Raw genomic sequence first — 18,501 nt, 5'->3', positions numbered from 1 at the left:
AAGTTTGCAGATGACGCTAAAATAGTCAGTATTGTGGATAGTGAGGAAGGTTATCATAAATTGTAGCAGGACCTTGATCAGCTGGGGAAGTGGGATGAGAAATGGCAAATGGAGTTTCATATCGATAGGTCTTGCATTTTGGAAAGTCAAATCAAGGTTGGAGTTTCATGGTGAATGGTAGGGCCTTAAGGCATGTAATTGAATATAAGGATCTTGGAGTTGAGGTGTATGGTTCTCTGAAAATGGAGTCTCAAGTAGACAGGGCAGTGAAGAAGGCTTTTGGCCCACTGGCCTTCATCAGTCAGGGCATTGAGTACAGAAGTTGGGAAATTATGTTGTAGTTATACAGGAGATTGGTGAGGCTGCACTTGAAGAATTGTGTTCAGTTTTGGTGACCTTGTGGAAGGATGTTATTAAACTGGAAAGAGTGCAGAATACATTTACCTGTATGTTGCCTGGAATCTCACGGGTTTGAGTTATAGGGAGAAGTTGGACAAGGTAGGATCTTTTTCTTTAGAGTGTAGGAGACTGAGGGGGCATCTTTCAGATACCCAGCACATCAGAATGTTCTTCCTCACACAAAAAGTGAGGATGCTAAAAAGTTTTCTCCCATGTACACCTGAGGGAGACCTCAACGTCCAACCATATCGACGCCGAGTCCCCACCAGTGCAATCACTTGCAAAAGGTAGAAGGGAGCTCAATTGGTATCTTGTGATGTCCAGGAGATCCACTCCTTCCAACCCCTGGGCCATTTGCCATTTTGTAAGTTTGATAAGAGGCTGCTTATGGCGCCAAATCAAAGACCTAAACCGACCGTTTAATTGCCGGAATGTTTGTCTAGGAAAGACCAAGGGAAGCATCTGCAGAGGGTATAATAAACGAGGAAGAACATTCATTTTAATAAGAGTAACTCAACCTAGCCCCACCCCCCCACCCAAATCTTTGAAGGTCTTGTTCATTTGTTTGACAGGATTAAACAAAATTAGCCTTGAATAACTGATCAAAGCTAGGGGTAACCGAGCAGCCCAAATAAAGAAAACTTCCCTGTGCCCACATAAAGGGGAACCCATCTTCAATGTCCGATATTCCCCTCAGGGCCACCACCCTCACAAATAGGTATAGCCTCTGATTTTGAAAAATTGATCCTGTCACCTGAGAAAAAAGCCAAAGGAATTAATGCATTGTATCGACTGGAGCACCAAAATTGCTTGGTTCGAAAGAAAACTGAGAACATCGTCCACGTATAATGTGATTTATGCACCTTCAACCCTACCTTTGGGGCAGCTACATTTGGGTCCCCCTGAATGGCCTCTGCCAGTGGCTCAATCACCGATGGGAAGAGCAAAGATGAGAGGGGACAACCTTGCCAACTGCCCCTACCAATGTTAAAATGATCAGACTTTATACCAATAGTGAGAGCTGCTGCCAGAGGATCACTATACAGGACCCTTACTCATCTAGCAAATACTTCACCCAGGCTCTAGCATGTAAAAAAGATATGGCCATTCCACCCGGTCAGATGCCTTCTCTGTGTCCGAGGAAGCCAGCAACCCTTGAACAGTCTGTTGCTGGCACACTTCAAACATGTTAAGCAGCCCCCTAACATTATTGGAAGATCTGTGACCCTTTATAAAGCCCGTCTGATCCTCGTCAACAATCGAGGGCAACTCCCTTTCCAACCTCAATGCCAGGGTCTTCAATAAGATTTTAAAATCAGCATTTGAAAGTGAGGTGGATCTGTAAGAAGCGCAGTCCTCCAGGGTGTTCTCTTTCTTGAGAATAAGAGAGTCTCTCAAGGATGGTGGAGGCAATCATGACTGTATGAACAGTTATACATGTCTAGCATCCGTCCTGACAGTGCGTTTACAAATTCTTTATAAAACTCACTGGGATGACCATCAGACCAGAAGCCTTACTACTTCAAAGTTGCCTCACCAACGAGGTCAATTCCCGAAATGGTGGGACTATCTTATGCTGAAAGATTGGTGCGACTGGGCTTGTATAACCTTAAGTTTAGAAGGATGAGAGGGGATCTGATTGAGACGTATAGGATTATTAAAGGATTGGACACTCTGGAGGCAGGAAGCATGTTTCCGCTGATGGATGAGTCCAGAACCAGAGGATACAGTTTAAAAATAAGGGGTGGGCCACTTTAGAACAGAGTTGAGGAGAAACTTCTTCACCCAGTGAGTGGTGGGTGTATGGAATGCTCTGCCCCAGAGGGCAATGGAGGCCAAGTCTCTGGATACGTTCCAGAAAGAGTTGGATAGAGCTCTTAAGTATAGTGGAATCAAGGGTTATGGGGATAAGGCAGGAACAGGATACTGATTGAGGATGATCGGCCGTGATCATAATGAATGGTGGTGCTGGCTTGAAGGGCAGAATGGCCTACTCCTGCACCTATTGTCTATTATCTTTTTAGATTAGATTCCCTACAGTATGGAAACAGGCCCTTCAGCCCAACAAGTCCACACCGACCCTCCGAAGAGCGACCCTCCGAAGAGCAACCCACCCATACGCATTCCCCTACATTTACCCCAACACTACCGACAATTTAGCATGGCCAATTCACCTAAACTGCACATCTTTGGACTGTGGGAGGAAATCGGCGCAGCTGGAGGAAACCCACGCAGACACAGAGAATGTGCGAACTCCTCACAGTCAGTTGCCTGAGGCGGGAATTGAACCCAGGTCCCTGGTGCTGTGAGGCAGCAGTGCTAACCACTGTGCCACCGTGCCACCCCTGGGCTGTTAACAGAGAACTAAGAAGAGATGCCTGCTCAGCAGACACATGAGGAAGATGCAAATTCCTAAAAAGACTCCATTTTATCCCATCTGTCCTCACAGCATTCATACTGATAAAGTTCAGAGTAAAACCTCTGAAACACCTCATTGATCTTCTTAGCATCATAAGTAAGAGTCCCATTCCCTTCCCTAATAGAAGCAATCGACTGGGAGGCATCATTCGTCTTGACCAAATATTTACCCAGCCTATCACCATGCTCAAACAGTCTCTGCTTCACAAAGGCAAGTTCCTTCCTTGCTGTATGCGTTAGCATGGAGTTTAAGGTGGATCAGAGAGCTGTGATCCTTAGTCACTGACAGTCTACTGTAGTATGTCGTCTTAGCTGCCTTCAGTTGTGCCTCAAGCAGATGCTGCTGGCTGCCAGAGTATGAGATCATTATCCCTGTAGCATAGGCCTTAGCCGTTTCCCAGAGAATGAACGGATTACCAGCTATACCTGAGTTGGTGGCCAAAAAAGCTTCAAATTCCCTCAAAATATTCGACAAACCTGCTGTCCTTGAGGATGAAGGGATCCATTCGCCAGTACCATGAGCCCATTGCATCACCCTTAACCATTTAAATACATCACTGCATGATCAGAGATGGCAATATTCCCAATCAATCAGGATACCATTCAATCTAAAAATGCGTGGGAGTTGGGAAATAATCAACCCTTGTGTGAGGATTGGAAAAGAATGTAAAACCTCTGCCCATAGGGTGTAAACGTCTACCCACCCCAGTTCCACACACAGATCACCCAACTGTTTAGATTGTGGAGAAAACTCTGAGGGGCCTTTGGGCATTCTATCCAGCACAGGGTCCATCACGCAATTAAAGTCCCCCCTTCTCTCCCCCCCCCCCCCCCCCCCACCTTAATAATATGCCGTGACGCCAAGACGCTTAGTGTTTCAGTCAGAGATTGAAGAGGTTTGGCCAGAGGACAGTAGACGTTCAAAGTACCATATTCCTCCCCATTTATAAGAGCTTTAAGAATAACAAACCGACCATACTCATCGCTAACACAATCTATTCAATTAAATGGGAGACCCTTCCGGTTGAGTATCGCCACTCCTCTGTGACTAAAAGATGAGAAAAACAGCCGATCAAACCCACCCTGCTGCAGCTTCAATTGTTCCTTGTCATTAAGATGAGTCTGTTGTAACAGGACAACATCCACCCTCTCAGAAGATTGGGAAGGCTACAAAAACAAACAGAGGATAACAAAGAGAGAAATAAGGAAGGAGAGGATCAAGTATGAAGGTAGGCTAGCCAGTAATATTAGAAATGATAGTAAAAGTTTCTTTCAGTACATAAGAAACAAACAACAGGCAAAAGTAGACATTGGGCCACTTCAAACTGATGCTGGAAGGCTAGTGATGGGAGATGAGGAAATAGCTGGAGAACTTAATAAGTACTTTGCGTCAGTCGTCACAGTGGAAGACATGAGTAATATCCCAACAATTAAAGGGAGTCGGGGGGCTGAGTTGAGTATGGTTGCTATTACAAAAGGCAGAGATTGATAATTCCTTGAGACATCAAGAATTTAATGGCTACGGGGAGAATGCGGGTAAGTGGAGTTGAAATGCCAATCAGCCATGATTGAATGGCGGAGTGGACTCGATGGGCTGAATGGCCTTACTTCCACTCCTATGTCTTATGGTCTCTTTTCTAAGGCTCAACAACACCCTTTTTTTCTTCTAACTAGTGAATGAATCCGTCTGATATTCCAGGTGCACCATTTAAGAATGTTACTAACCATGATCCTTTACAATCTTTGACCTGCTGAGAGGAAGAATTCATCTCACACCACGCTGAGTATACTCAAAATAAACTCTCAAAACCTATTTACAAAAAAAACAAATAACCACTAGCTATAAAACACAAAAAGGCACTGATGGGGGACTCTACCCCCTGCCCATAGAGGGCGCTTACATTTCCTTTCCGTTCCCTCTTCCAGCCCAAGCAAAGGAAGAAACCCAAGGACATTGTAAATACAAAGGTGTAACAAAAACAGCACTCTGCCCACCCTCCAGCTCAGAGAGAAAACCCCCACCAATAACAGTTTCTTTGGGAAGCAAGTGCCAGAAGTAAAAGCAAGACAGAAAAAAAACCCCAGACACTACTGTCTATGCCCATAAATACATCCACATTATTTTAAAGTGTCCAAGATGGTTTTGGCCTGCTCCAAGGAATGAAAAGACCGCATAGTCGCCTCATAATTAATGGGAAGGGCTGCTGGGTATCTCATCGAATGTTGAATACAGAGGTCCTTTCACCTTCTCATCCTCATCCAACAATTTCCTCTTATGGATCACTGCTGCAGGAAAGTCCTGGGGAAACATTATCTTAGTTCCCTGATAGGTGAGAGCCTGCTGATCTCTCCCCAACCTTCCTGACTGGATCTGCAACACCGCAACCCGGTGAGCTCTGCCAACCTTCACCCGGTCCGCCTCGGCATCCCAGCCAAGAAATTGTGGCAACCAGTCTTCAAAAGCACTTGGTGGCTGCCCACCTTCCACTCCCTCCGGCAGACCAACGACCCGGATGTTTTTCCGTCGTCCTCTATTTTCCAGATCATTGGCTTGTTCAGTCAGGGCCTGAGCCTGTTTCACAAGGGCGTGGAATAAACCCCGCCGAGGACTCAACCTCTGTCTCCGATGCCGCGGTCTGCCGCTCAACCTCTTCACCTTGCTTCCCGAGCCCTTCCAACTCCTCCTCGTCCTTTTGCAGTATGGCTGAGGTGGGCTCCAGTTGATTACGAGTCTCTTCCCTCATCTCCTGGATCAGCTGTCAGATCACTGAGTTCCTCCACGATATTCCAACGTGCGGGAATTTCTTTCACAGCTGCAGAGGGAACTGCAGCCTCTATCCCCAGTTGCAATCTCCGGCCTGCCTGCTGTTTTCAAGTGTCCCGAATGTTGAGACTTGGCCGCTTGCTTCACCTCCGTTGTTCTTGCATGCTCAAGAAAGGATTTAAACGGTTGTTTTACATTTAACAATACTTATTTCCCAAAAAAAAAACAATGGTGGGAAGTCAAAAATATTACTACCTTGGGTTGGGATGCAGAGCTCAGCAAGTCTGATCTATTCAGATCGCCGCCATCTTGAATCCCCTCGGGCATCTGTTAAGATTAGAGGAAAAAGAATAAAAGGGAGCCTGAAGGCAACTTTTTTTACAAAGAGGGTGATACGCATATGGAAGGAGCTGCCATTGGAAGTCATTGAGGCACGTACATTAACAACATGTAAAAGGCATTTTGATAAATACATGGATAGGAACGGATTAGAAAGATATGGGGTTCGTGTGGATGGACATTTTGGTCGGTATGGACTAGTTTGGGTGAAAGGGCCTGGCTCCATGCTGTAGGTTTGTGTTGCTTTATGACTGAGGATTGGAATGGGAAAGCAGAGTTCAACGTTGAACGTATTGGAAGGTAGGGCAAGTTTGATAGTTCATATAGCTGCTATTTTGCATGTTATTCTGTTTCAAAAATGATGACAGTGACCCTGTTGCTTTTCAGGTGTTAGTTGAAGATTGCGTTCCAGTTCTGAAGGCATATGCTGCAGAAGGAAGGCTGTTTGATTATGTTATTAATGACTTAACTGCAGTTCCTATCTCTACATCTCCAGAAGAAGGTAAACATGTTTTCTCTTTTCATCCACCCTCCACCCTCCTCCCCCCTCCCTCCTCATGAGACAGAAGGTGGAGGGTTGTTTTCCAGACTGGAGGCCTGTGACCAGTGGTGTGCCACAAGGTTCGGTGCTGGGTCCAAAATTGGAGATGTAGTGGACAGCGAAGAAGGTTATCTCAGAGTACAGGTGGGCCATTGAGCCAAGAGGTGGCAGATGGAGTTTAATTTGGATAATTGTGAGCTGTTGCATTTTGGTAAGACAAACCAGGGCAGGACCTATACACTTAATGGTAGGGTCCAGGGGAGTTTTGCCAAACAGAGACTCAGGGTTTAAGATCTGTACTTTCTTGGAAGTGAAGTTGTAGATAGACAGGGTGTGTAGGTGGTGTTTGGCACACTTGTCTTCATTGGTCAGTGCATTGAGTACAGTATAGCAATTGGGATGTCATATGTTGGTTAGGCCACTTTTGGAATGCTACATACAATTCTGGTCTCCCTTCTACAAGAAGGATGTTAAAACCTGAGAGGATGCAGAAAAAATTAATACCGATCTTGCCAAGACTGGGGGTTTTGAGTTACAGGGAGAGGCTGAAAAACCTGGGGCTTTTTCCCTGCAGCATCACAGACTGAGCAGTGACCTTGCAGAAGTTCATAATATCAGGGGTGGGGGTATGGATAGGGTGAATAGCCAGGTCTTTTTTCTAGGATAGGAGAGTTCAAAACTGGAGGACATTGTTTTCATTTAAAAGGGACCTGTGGGGCAACTTTTTCATGCAGAGTGTGGAATGAGCTGCCAGGGGAAGTGGTGGAGACTGGTTACAATTACTACATTTAAAAGGGATCTGGATCGGTATGTGATTAGGAAGGGGTTAGAGGGGTATGGAACGAGGTCAGATTGTGATGTCTGGTCGGCATGGATGAGTTGGATCCAAAGGGCTATTTTCACGTTGTGCAACACTGACTCTCAAGTCAAAGAGAGACTGAAGGATAACATGTGGAGCCAGCTGATAGTAACAAAAATGAAGTCTAATTGTCCCAACAATGTTCCAGAAACTGATTTATAGGAAGGGTATATAATATAAATAACAAGCGTTACAGGATAGAAGGAGGCCATTGTCTATCATGTCTGATGACATGGGAAATCATTTGTTCCGAAAGCGCCTGTTAAGACTGGGGTGCAGTTTCATTTACAGGTATATCTGCTTTCTCAATTACAAGATAACATTCCGATCATTCCAGCTCAATACCAGTCGCAGCCGCTGTCGGTGGATCCGAAACCTGCTTCCATAGAAATTGGGAGCTGCCCTCGGCAGAAACTGCTTTCACTTGAAGCTCCTTCATGTGCAACTTGAGACTGTGAATCTGAGGTACCCAGAATGCTTTTGGAGCATGTAACCCTGGGGCGGTGGGGGCTTGCAGAGATGGTCAATCCGATGGATAATCGGGTTACAGGTTTAGCTTGCTCTTTGTTTAGGCTGAAGAATACATCCTCCCCTCTCCCACATTTCAAATGTACTTCATTCACTTCGGGACAATCTGAGCTGATAAAAGACACTATATAGATGCATTTTCTTTACAATTCCTTTCTCAGTGAGTTTTACAATCTGCTTCTTGTGAGAAAAACATTCCACAAACTGTGAACCCTCCATTCTTCCCTGGTTCATCTTGGCTGTTGTGCTAATTTGCAGGATTAGAAACTTTCTCAAAAGCTTTCATAATTTTGAACACTCCTTATTCTTCTTTGTTCCAATGAATCAGGCTTCAATTTTCCAATCTCCACCTCTGTACCTTCAGTGCCTGTTTGTATGAAACCCAGAATACAGTTAGTGTTTTCATCAAGCCTAAGTATGGTGGTCTCTCTGCACATCAAGATCATTGTTATTTCTTTCAAAGGCCCTTCTTTCACTATTCCTTCTGTTAATTGCATTATAATTTGGAGATGTATAGCCCAAAAAGGACCTCCAGCCCATCACATCTATGTTAGTCAAAAACAGCAACCAAACTATTCTAATCCCACTTTCCAGCTCTTTGCCCATGGTACAAGTACACGCCGAAGTATTTCAGTGTTATCAGGGTATCTGCTCTGAACGCTGTGAGCTTTACATTCCCACGCTCTCTGGGCGAAAAAGATTTTCCTCCCATCTCTTCTAAACCTTAAATCTGTGTCCCTCGTCATTAGTCCGTCCATCAAGGAGAAACAATTCTCCTATCTACACGGTCAATATCTCTCATAATTTTGGACATCTCAATCACCTTCCCTCTCCATCTCCTCTGTCCTAAGCCAAACAACCCAGTCTGTCCAATCTCTTCTCATAACTGACCAACAGTCATAATGCCCAAGATGGTGGTAACAGAGTAAGCCGTGTTCAGACTCCTGAGCCTGGGGCTTGTTCGCTCCGCCTGCTTTTCCATTTCTGACTACATTTTTCCTTTAACTCTCTAATATTACTTACTTTCTTGTGGGGAACTCTGCCACAGTGGCATTGACGTTGATGGAATTGGCAAGGTGCCCAGGTCATCGGAGATGAGTTTGTGTTCCGGAGGCGGCAGAGGGAGCCAGTTTGGGCGCAGTATGGAACCCGGCAGCATCTGCGGTGGCTGCTTTGGTGTGGTGTGCCCAGCTTCAAGTTTGAGCCTAGTATGGGACTTGGCAGCATCGGCTGGCAGATCATACACTGGGCCCAGTGCAAACTCATGGTGGCAACATCACTGGAGGCAGGATGGCACTGAAGAATAGCAACTCCTTTCCAGTGGTGGCTGGCTGACTGCTGGTGTTGGTCTCAGTGTCGGGATGGAAGAGCCCAGAGCTAAATACTTAACACAAAGGGCTGTGAGATTACCTCTCTTTCCTTATTTTCTACCTTTTATATTCTAAGTCTTGGTTTAATTTCTCTGTTTTAAGATTGTCCCAGACATTGGCAATGTTATACAACAAATACTACTTACAAGTACACGTAGCAGACCGGTCCAGTCCAGTCATCTCCTCTCCAGTGCTATCACATCCCTCCTATAATGTGCATGCTGTACTTCTAACCAACATTTTATACAGTTCTAGCATGACCTCCCTGCTCTCAAACTCTATGCCCTGGCTTATAAAGTATACCATTTGCCATTTTTAACCTGTCCTAAAGCCTTCAGGGATTTGTGGGTCAGCATCCCAAGATCCCTCTGTTCCTCTGAGTGCCTTACTGTCCTATTAATTAAGTACTCCCTTGTCTTGTTCCTTCTTCCAAATTGCATCACCACTCATGTATCTGCTGCTCTTGTCATTCTAGATGGCAGCAGCAGAAGAATTTGAATATTGCAATAATTAAAGAAAGATCTAGCTGTGCTAGGAATCAATGTGAATCTGTGACAACAGAATTCTCCAACCAGCTCACCGCCTGACTCCCCAAATCTGTTTGCTCTCTACATGGTACAAGTCAGGAGTATGCACTTTTCCAACAGTCCTCAACATGTTCCACACCACAAACACTAGAAGGTCAAGGATGGCAGATATGTGGGAGCACCATCACCTACAAGTTCCCCACCAGCCACTCACCATCCTGACTTGGAAATATCTCGCCATTCATTGTCGCTGGGTCAAAATCCTGGGACTGTGCCACCAACTGGCATTGTGGATCTACCAACAGCGCACAGACTCTAGCTACATGGAATACATAGCATGGGCTAGAGCAGTTCAAGAATATGGCTCCGCTCACCTCCACGAAAGCAATTATCAGCAGAGAATTTCCTCCTGTGCTGGCCTGCCAATTGACATCCATATCCTGTGAATTTAAGTATTAAAAAAAATCATAAGAATAGCAATGATGAGTGAGCCAGTGTGAATTAAAATGAAAGCAGCAGAGGGATTTGGAAATTCAGGCGTGGATTTGACAATCATACTGGACCTGGAGCTAACGTTCAGCGAGCACGGGATAACAGGAGAACTGGACTCAGTGTGGTTTAGGACTGGGCAGATGTGTTTAGAGAAGCAAAGATAGCAGCTGGTCTGGAGTTCATTGCAGTCGTCCAGCTTAGAGGTAGCGAATGCATAGAAGAGGGTTTCAGCAGCCGATAGCATGATGGTGGAAGTCAGAGGTCTTGCTCATTGGTCAAATCTGAGGCAAAAGCTGAACCATTGAAAAAGACGCTGAGATGGTCTTGTTCAGGTTGAGTAGAGGCCAGTGGAGAAGATTTGTCTCAGTGGCTAGGGATCAGAACTTGAGATTAATAATATTGGCTTTTGTTTTGTTTTCACCTCTTTAATTATGTTTTCATAAACCCAATTCAGTTGGACGTTTAATAATAAACTTGCTGCTTTGTAACGTGTCTTTTTCCTTCTGATCTCAGAATCAACGTGGGATTTCCTGCGACTTATTCTTGACCTTGCTGTGAAGGTTTTGAAACCCACAGGGAAGTATTTTACACAGGTAGGGGGCCACTCTTACATTTTTCCATGGTGTACTGATCATAGCGATGGTAAGAATGAGGACTTGACCATTGAGCCTGGTATTTATGAACAGCGCATCTTGGGGAGGGATGTTACTGTCTGTGTGATGTTGTTTTGTGTCTTGGAGAGTAGGTTAGTTCTCCAGCTGGGATGACTATATTTTGGATCAGTGGTGCTGGAAGAGCACAGCAGTTCAGGCAGCATCCAAGGAGCAGCGAAATCGGCGTTTCGGGTAAAAGCCCTTCATCAAGAATGGTTATATTTTACCCATGCTGGCGACATAGGACTGGAGGTTCCAATTGCTTATGTCTGTTTCTTCAGTGGGACAGTGGTGTGACCGGAATTGCAGACCTGGTTTCCGTGCTGTTTGCACCGGTTTTAAAAACCGGCCGCACCAGAGCCAGCCCTGCCCCAACAGTTGGCTCTCTGTCCTCCAGGGTCAATTCAGTATGTTGTGTTTTCATTAATTTTCACTTGGCAAACCTTCATGGAGGCTTTGAAAACTTAGTCTGTGGGTGCAAGTAGGCCTGTGGTGTTTTCAGTTATTTAAAATTGGCTCCCTTGCAGCAGGCAGATTGACACTGTTTGGAGAGCCAGTCTTGAGTATGGTGCGTCTTGCACCCAAAATCGAAACTCGAAACCCTGTCAGGTTCCCAGCTTAGCCTGTTCTGCCAGTTGCTTTAATTGGGAAAGTGCCACCACATGTTATAGAGTGGGCAGCTCATGACACACCACCATAATACGGCACGGTGGCTTAGTGGTTAGCACTGCTGCCTCACAGGGCCAGGGAGCCAGGTTCAATTCCAGCATCGGGCGATTGTCTGTGTGGAGTTTGCACATTCTCCCCGTGTCTGTGTTGGTTTCTTCCCACAGCACCAAAAATGTGCAGGTCAAGTCAATTGGCCATGCTAAATTGCCCATAGTCTTAGGTGCATTAGTCAGGGGTAAATGCAGGGGAATGGGTCTGGGTGGGATACTGGGTTGGAAGGTCGGTGTGGACTTGTTGGGCCAAATGGCCCACTGTAGGGATTGTACTCTAATGCGTTCAAAAGTGTAAAGACTGGGCACTGGAACGGAGTTCTTCCTTTTAATCATTTTCAATTGTCAAATTAGTTTAATTTTTATATCCAAAGAGTTATCATTAGTATCTCTATGCTTCTCTTACCCCCATACTATTTAATAGTCAAACATTGATACTGATGCATGGACTGCATTGTCTGCAGTTTTAGTGAGGCTATGATTCTGATGTGTATCTGGTCCTAGTGGTGAGTAATTTTAATTGAGGGTAGTGCACAGTAGTTTCTATTTTGATTGAAGTAGCAGTTTGTTTGGTGAAACACGGCTTCTCGCTTCAGTTAGCTATCATGAGAGAAGATGGAAGGAGAGACTTGCAGGATTGAAAGGCAAATCACCTGATTTCTTTTGTTTTTTTAATGCTGTCCTGAGAGTCAGTCCTTGCATGATATTCATCAACAGAGTATACAAACTGGGTTGGATTAACTTTGTGCAGTGGTTTTCTTTCACTGTGTGCTCTGTGGAGGCAATACAGATAGTGTGCACCAGGTGGTGAGCTGCCCATGTATAGCAGTTTTGAAGAAGATGACAACTTGTGGTTTCCAACCAACTGATCAGAGCACTCTGTGTATAATTTGTAGTTGTGTGTGCCTTCATGTCTTGGTATGTTTGTCGATGCATGGTGGCAGTCATATACATTAATTTCTAACTTTTCAAATTCATCTTCTATTTGCAAACTTTTATGAAAATGAAGGCCTTGCTACCTGCTTGAATGTAAAAGATTGCATTATGTTATTTAAGAAGAAGAACAGGGCAACGTCTGATTATCTTGTTGTGGTTTATGGAGCTTTGCTTCCTGCAGTATGTCAGAGACTACCTTTCAAAAATACTTAATTAGCTGGGACATCTTTAAAGAGGTATTGCAACAGTCCTTGTTGAGACAAATCCAGCTTTATGTATAAAAAAAAGTCCAAATCACATTTACATGGTATGTCTGGGAATAGCCTGCAGGAGTGGCTGTGTCCACTGAATTAAAAATACTGAATTAAATGCCTGATGTGCTGTTATGAGCAAAGACAGATCTGCTAGTCTGAGACTGTATTAATTTATGCGGTCAGCAGTCCCTCTCATCCCATTTTTAGATTTGATCATGAGTGTGTGTTGCACCATGGGTAACGCTGGCATCATGGTCATGTCACTGCACTAGTAATCCAGAAGCCAAGGCTAATGTTCGAAGCACATGAGTTCAAATCCTGCCAAGGCAGAAGCTGAAATTTGAATTCAGTTTTTAAAAAAAAATAATGGATCAAAACCTGATTGCCTTGCTATAACAAGGATATTATTAAATTGGAGAGGGTTCAGAAAAGATGTACCAGGATGTTGCTGGGAATGGAGGGCTTGTGTTATAAAAATAGGCTGGATAGGCTCAGCCTTTTTTCCACTGGAGCGTAGGAGGTTGCGGGGTGATCTTCAAGTTTATAAAATTATGTGGGGGATAGATAGCATGAATTGCCAAGGTCGTTTCCCCAGGGTAGGGGAGTCCAAAACTTGGCGGCTTATTTTTAGGGAAGAGAAGAAAGATTTTTAAATTACATGAAGGACAACTTTTATTTTGCACCATGTGGTTTATCTGTGGGATGAAGTGATGTAACTCTGCTCGCATCCAATGTTAAAAAGACATTTGAATAAGTATGTGAATAGGAAAGGTTTAGCAGGATGTAGACCAAACCCAGGCAAGTAGGACTAGTTCACTTTGGGAACACAGGCAGCATGGACTAGTTAGACTGAAGGATCTGTTTCCATGCTGCAGATCCCTGTGACACTAGCCTAATGACAACAGTTGTTTGTTGTTAAAAATCACTAATGTCCTTTTGGAATGGAAATCTGCCATCATGACCTGGTCTGAACTACAGCCCCACAGCAGTGTGGTCAACCCTTGCCTACTGTCTGGGCAATTGGGAATGGACAATAAATGCAGGCCTGACGATAGACTACCACATTCCATCAACGAGCAGAGAAAAGAAACTTTAAATTTCTTTCTGAATGTTAAGGTTATGTCCAGCCTTCAGTGTTGGATGGCATTCCTGGTAACAGATGGAATTTCTACATGAGTGTAAAGAGGTGAGAAGCTGTGGTATGATTGTGTGGTAGTCAGGGCAGCACAGTGGCTCAGTGGTTAGCCCTGCTGCCTCACAGCGCCAGGGACCTGGGTTCGATTCCAGCCTCAGGCGTCTGTCTGTGTGTAGTTTGCACATTCTCCTCGTGTCTGCATGGGTTTCCTCCGGATGCTCCAGCTTCCTTCCACAAACCAAAGATGTGCAGGTCAAGTGAATTGGCCATGCTAAATTGCCCAGAGTGTTCAGGGATGTGTAGGTCAGGTGCATCAGTCAGGGGAAATGGAGAGTAATGGGATAGTGGAGTGGGTCTGAGTAGGCTGCTGTTCGGAGGGTCGGTGTGGACATGTTGGACAAATGTCCTGAAGAAGGGCTCATGCCCGAAACGTCGGTTCTCCTGCTCCTTGGATGCTGCCTGACCTGCTGCACTTTTCCAGCATCACATTTTTCATCTCATGTTGGACAAATGGCCTGTTTCCACCACTGTGGGATTCTATGACTGTAGGGTGACTTTCACATGGCAGTGCTCATTCTGTGGCCTCTTGCGTGTGAGGTGTGTGGGTTGGGGAATTAGATGCAGGGGGTCCATATCCTGATTTGTCTTGATTTACTGTTGTCACATGTGCTGAGACACAGTGAAAAGTACTGTTTTGCATGCTACCCAAGCAAATCGTACCTTATGCATGTCGGGGTAATAGAACAGGATGCAGAATATAGTGTTAAAGCAACAGAAGGTGCAGACAAAGATCAACCTTAATATTAGAGGTCTCTTCATAATAGCGGGGAAGAAGCTGTCCTTAACTGTCTTGGTACGTGTTTTCAAACTTCTGCCTGACTGAAGAGGATGGAAAGGAGTATAACCATGGTGGGAGGGATCTTTGATTATGTTGGCTGTTTCCCTGATGCAGTGGAGATGTGCAGTGTGACTGATGTTCTGATCAGTGAAGCAGGGATACTGAGAGTTCAGACACATTGACCTCCACACTCGGCTTTCTGACTGGCGGAACAGGAGGGTAGAGCCTTACACAGAGTCCCTTTGTATCTGGTTGAATCTGAGCTGCAATGTAAGAACTCAGTCTGTGAACAGATGGTCGCATTAAAAGAAAGACCAAATCTTTGAGAGTGTTGTAACATTGTCAGAAAGAGGTCCATAAGTCTTCAAAAAAAACAAGCTGTAATAAATAGAACCCAGTTGCCTTGCTGCTTGGTCTGCCTCATGTACGCTGCCAAACTCAATAACAGTGGATTGAGTTCAAATCCCATCAGGGAACGTTGTAAAACTGAATTCCATACATCTGGTAACCTGTGGACAGGCACCAGGAAGAAACTCATTAAGCTGTCCTGTGATGTAATGACTGACTTGATTCATGAATGTTCTTTGGTGCTGGGCCCTTCCACACCCCTGCCCGTCTGTCTTGTTCCAGTGTTACTTGCTCAATGCCCTGTAATGAGGCCGAACAAGCAAATCAGTTATGTGCACTGTTGCTTTGAAAGGTCTGTCTCTACCACCTTCTGCATAATGAGTGCTGGGTCATCAGTATTTACTTGACAGCAACACTAACGACGAGAGAACTGGAGCAAAGTACTAGACAATCTGACATTGATTATAACACAGAACCACAGTGTGCTGGGTGACCCAGCATCCACTCTGTGTAAAAACAAAGTGCGAGAGAAACTCAAGTGGTAGCATATGTGGAGAGAGAGACGGTTTATGCCATGAGTCCAGTGTGACGCTTCAGAACTGAAAGCGACTGGAAAATGTTTTATTTTTGTTAATAGAGGGCAAGGTTGACAGAGAATCGGGGCAACAAGTTCACAGGATGACCGTTTCAAATGGGGGAGGGAGGCAAAGCAATGAAGGTGGCCAATGTTACATCAGTTCTCAATAAAGGGATGAGCTGTTGGTAAAACCTAGAGGGAGGGATCAGGGTGCAGGAGCGTCACTGGAGACGGGTGAAAGGGTCTGTGCAATGGGGAGAAGACTCCTGATTATATTACAGAAGCATGGTGTTCTGGGTAATCAGGACTGAGCACAAATCAGACAGGAGTTATAGAATGCCAGGGATAGTTCACAGTCAGGAGGAAGGGGCCTTGGAGTACTCAAGGAAATGAGAGTTTTGGAGTCATCTTGGCAGGATATGTGGACTGGCAAACGTCTTGCTGAAGATCACCAACTGCACCTCTGAACTGATGGACCAGTTACTCCTCTGTGTTAAACACGACTTGGAGAAAGCACTGACAGTACTCTGAGATGGAACTCGGACTAATATATCTTCCATGTGCTTATCCAAAGTCGCTTAAATGTCCCTAATGTATCTGACTCACCTACCACCGCTGGCAGTGCATTCCACATACTCACCCCACACTGTGTAAAGCACCTACCTCTGACATCTCCCTGAAACCTTCCTCCAATCACCTTAAAATTAAGCCCCTTCATGATAGCCATTTCCGCCCTGGGAAAAAGTCTCTTGCTATACATTCTCTATGCCTCTCAACATCTTGTTCACCTCTACTAAGTCACCTCTCATCCTTCTTCTCTCCAATGAGAAAAGCCAATTCTCTCTCAACCTTTCTTCATGAGACATGCCCTCCAGTCCAGGCAGCATCCTCATAAATCTCCTCTGCACCTCTGTAAAGCTTCCACATCCTTCCAATAATGTGGTGACCAGAGCTGAACACAATATTCCAAGTGTGGTCTAACCAGGGCGCTCTAGAGCTACAGCATAACCTCATGGCTCTTAAACTCAATCCCCCTGCTAATGTAAGGCAGCACATCATACACTGCCTTAACAGCCCTATCAACTTGGGTGACAACTTTGAGGGATCTATGGAAATGGACCCCAAGATCCCTCTGTTCCTCTACACTGCCAAGAATTCTGCATTCAAATTCAACCTTCCAAAGTGAATGATTTCACACATTTTCATCTGCCACTTCCCAGCCCAGTTCTGCATCCTGTCAATGTCCCATTGCAACCTACAACAGCCTACCACTGGTTGGTGAAGCTATCCACCACTCCTCCAACCTTCGCATCATTGACAAATTCACTAACCCACCCTTTCACATCCTCATCCAAGTCTTTTATAAAAATCACCAGGAGCAGAGAGTCCCAGAACCAATCGCTGCGGAAAACCATTAGTTACCGAGCTCCAGGCTGAATACTTTCCATCTGCCACCACCCTCTGTCGTCTTTGGGCCAGCCAATTCTGTATCCAAACAGCCAGATTTCCCTGTATCCCATACCTCCTTACTTTCTGAATGAGCCTACCATGGGGAATCTTATCAAACATTGTGCTAAATTCCATGTAGACCACATCTACTGCTCGACTTTCATCAACGTGTTTAGTTACATCCTCAAAGTTTTCAATAAGGCTTGTGAGGCATGACCTGCCCCCCTCAAACCGTGCTGGCTATCTCTAATCAAACTATGGTTTTCTAAGTAATCATAAATTCTGTCTCTTAGAATCCTCTCCAATACTTCACCCATCACTGACGTGAGACTGACTGGTGTGTAATTCCCAGGATTGTCCCTACTCCCTTTCTTGAACAGACAACCTATCATCTGGCACCACTCCAGTGGACAGTGAGGACAATATGATCATCGCCAAAGGTGCAGCACTCTCTTCCCTTGCTTCCTGTAGTAACCTTGGGTATATCCCATCTGGGCCAGGAGACCTATCTATCTTCATGAATTTCAAAATTTTCAGCAGATTCTCCTTAACATCAACCTGTTTGAGCATATCAGTCTGTAACACTCTGTTCTTGTAAACATCGAGGTCCCTCTCAATAGTGAATACTGAAGCAAAGTATACATTCAGGACCTCTCCTACCTCCTCTAACCCCAGGCAAAAGTTCCCTTCACTCTCCCTGATTGGCCCTACCCTCACTCTGCCCATCCTCTTGTTCCTCACGTACGTGTAGAATGCCTTATGGTTTTCCTTAATCCTACCTGCCCAGATTTCTTCATGCCTCCTTCTAGCTCACTTAAGTCCATTCTTCAGTTCCTTCCTGGCTACCTTGTAACACTCTCGAGTCCTGTCTGATCCTTGCTTCCTCAACTTTTAAATAAGCTTCCTTCTTCCTTTTGACTGGATGTTCCACATCCCTTGTCACCCAAGGTTCCTTCATCCGACCATCCCTTCCTTGCCTCAGTGGGACAAACCTCTCCAGCACTATCAGTAATTACTCCCTTAACAATCTCCACATTTCTGTCATGCATTTCCCTGAGAACATCTGTGCCCAATTTAGGTGCCCCAGTTCCTGCCCAATAGCATTGTAATGCCCCTCCCCAATTAAATACTTTCCCATACCGTCTGCTCCTACCCCTCTCCATGAGTATAGTTAAAGTCAGGGAGTTGAGATCACGATCACCAAAATGCTCTTCCACTGAGAGACCTGACACCTAGCATGGTTCGCCAAGCACCAAATCCAATATGGCCTCCCCTCTAATTGGCCTATCTACATATTGCATCAGGAATCCTTCCTAGACACACCTGACAAAATCTGCACCATCCAAGTTATTTGC

General features: G+C 45.0%; 1 protein-coding gene across 1 annotated transcript in view; it reads left to right on the top strand.

The window, feature by feature from the left end:
• The window catches only part of LOC132820659 (spermine synthase-like), a 45,878-nt gene that overhangs the window by 14,842 nt on the left and 12,535 nt on the right, over positions 1 to 18,501 (top strand). Inside the window, exons 5-6 of the mRNA XM_060832875.1 lie at positions 6,308 to 6,422; positions 10,751 to 10,830. Coding sequence (XP_060688858.1) covers positions 6,308 to 6,422; positions 10,751 to 10,830 — 195 coding nt within the window. The remainder of the gene's footprint in view (positions 1 to 6,307; positions 6,423 to 10,750; positions 10,831 to 18,501) is intronic.

This window comes from Hemiscyllium ocellatum, chromosome 12 (assembly GCF_020745735.1).
Source record: "Hemiscyllium ocellatum isolate sHemOce1 chromosome 12, sHemOce1.pat.X.cur, whole genome shotgun sequence".
In the NCBI taxonomy this organism is placed as follows: domain Eukaryota; kingdom Metazoa; phylum Chordata; class Chondrichthyes; order Orectolobiformes; family Hemiscylliidae; genus Hemiscyllium; species Hemiscyllium ocellatum.
Note: the sequence above shows the minus strand (reverse complement) of the source record. Positions and strands in the feature narration are given on the sequence as shown.